At 42.1% G+C, this 1,306-nt stretch overlaps 1 protein-coding gene across 1 annotated transcript in view; it reads left to right on the top strand.

Annotated features, from left to right (window-relative positions):
• The window catches only part of LOC107579020 (guanine nucleotide-binding protein subunit alpha-11-like), a gene marked incomplete at its 5' end in the record, with an annotated part of 3,093 nt that extends 2,094 nt beyond the window's left edge, over window positions 1-999 (top strand). Inside the window, 2 exons of the mRNA XM_016264910.1 lie at window positions 397-525; window positions 848-999. Of these exons, the coding sequence (XP_016120396.1) occupies window positions 397-525; window positions 848-980 (262 nt within the window). The remainder of the gene's footprint in view (window positions 1-396; window positions 526-847) is intronic.
• Window positions 1,000-1,306: the final 307 nt, after the last annotated feature.

Genomic DNA, 1,306 nt, shown 5'->3' with positions numbered 1-1,306 from the left:
CAGAGAGAATCGCGATGCATTTGGAAGATCTCAGAATCGAGCCACAAATCGATTTGCAGTCCTACTTAGAACCCCCTTAAAAATGTAAGTTTAAGACAAGTTTAAACAACGCATACAAATTCTTTAAACTTTCTTTTGTGTTCCACGAGAGAAAATCAGACCGGTTTGGAACGATGAGGATGAGTTAAAATGTTTATTTTGGGATTTAAATATTTACAGATTTATACTTTTAATATGCTTTTTTTAACCATATTTAAATCCATTCTACAGTTTTTCCAAAACTGCCTGGAAAATATGAAAAGTTGACAATTTTTGTGAGTTTCCATTTTGGACTACTTATATAGTTGTAGATATACACATGTACATGCCTCTGTTTCTCACCGGTTCATCCCACAGTTACCTTAGCGATTTAGAGCGTATATCGTCTCCGGGATATGTGCCCAGCCAGCAGGATGTGCTGAGGGTCCGAGTGCCCACTACTGGCATCATAGAGTATCCCTTTGACCTGGAAAATATAATCTTCAGGTATCGCCAATCCCACGGCACACCTACACTGCCGCCGCTGTCTCCTGACCTTTAACCTGCTGCTGCAACTGCACTGCTGCCTTCCCTGATTGCATTTTCACACCCACCCAGGGCTAAACCTTTGCTATTGTTGTCTCTTTGCAACTCTTAAAGAGTGTTGTTTTTGGGGAACTCTCGGTAGAGAGTGTCAGAGGAGTAAGCAGAAGGTTGTGGGGACGCATCCCAGGATCCCAAGCAGCGTTCCCTCAATGTTTTTCTAGGGATCTGCTGCCATGCTTGATTCTTTCTTCTTCCTTCTCTCTCCGTCTCTCCTTGTCTCTAGCTATCTAAGCGATTTGGACCGTATCGCAGACCCGTCGTATCTGCCGACTCAGCAAGACGTGCTTAGGGTTCGCATCCCTACCACAGGGATTATTGAGTATCCCTTCGACTTGCAAAGCATCATTTTCAGGTAGATCATAATGTCGGAGAGGATTCCTCCCCCAGTTTTAATGTCTTCATGTTTGTAACATTTTGCGAATCAGTGCGTTGATCTGGTCCACTTCGGCCAGTTGAACGAACAAGGTTCGGTTCGTACATTTCTGTGACGTTAGTGGCTGTTAATGTCCTTAACCTCTTTGCATCATTAACTTCATTAACATTCATCCATTTTTTTGTCTTTATTGTTATTTATGTGTCCGAAATTCAGGGGATTGAAGGATGGTTTGAGACATAAGCATTCATTTATGTTCTAACCAGAACCAAGTTCTTAGAAGTGATAGCAACACTGTTTCTATGCATT

Source organism: Sinocyclocheilus grahami, unplaced genomic scaffold, assembly GCF_001515645.1.
Source record: "Sinocyclocheilus grahami isolate Dianchi unplaced genomic scaffold, SAMN03320097.WGS_v1.1 scaffold13562.1, whole genome shotgun sequence".
Lineage (NCBI taxonomy): Eukaryota > Metazoa > Chordata > Actinopteri > Cypriniformes > Cyprinidae > Sinocyclocheilus > Sinocyclocheilus grahami.
Note: the sequence above shows the minus strand (reverse complement) of the source record. Positions and strands in the feature narration are given on the sequence as shown.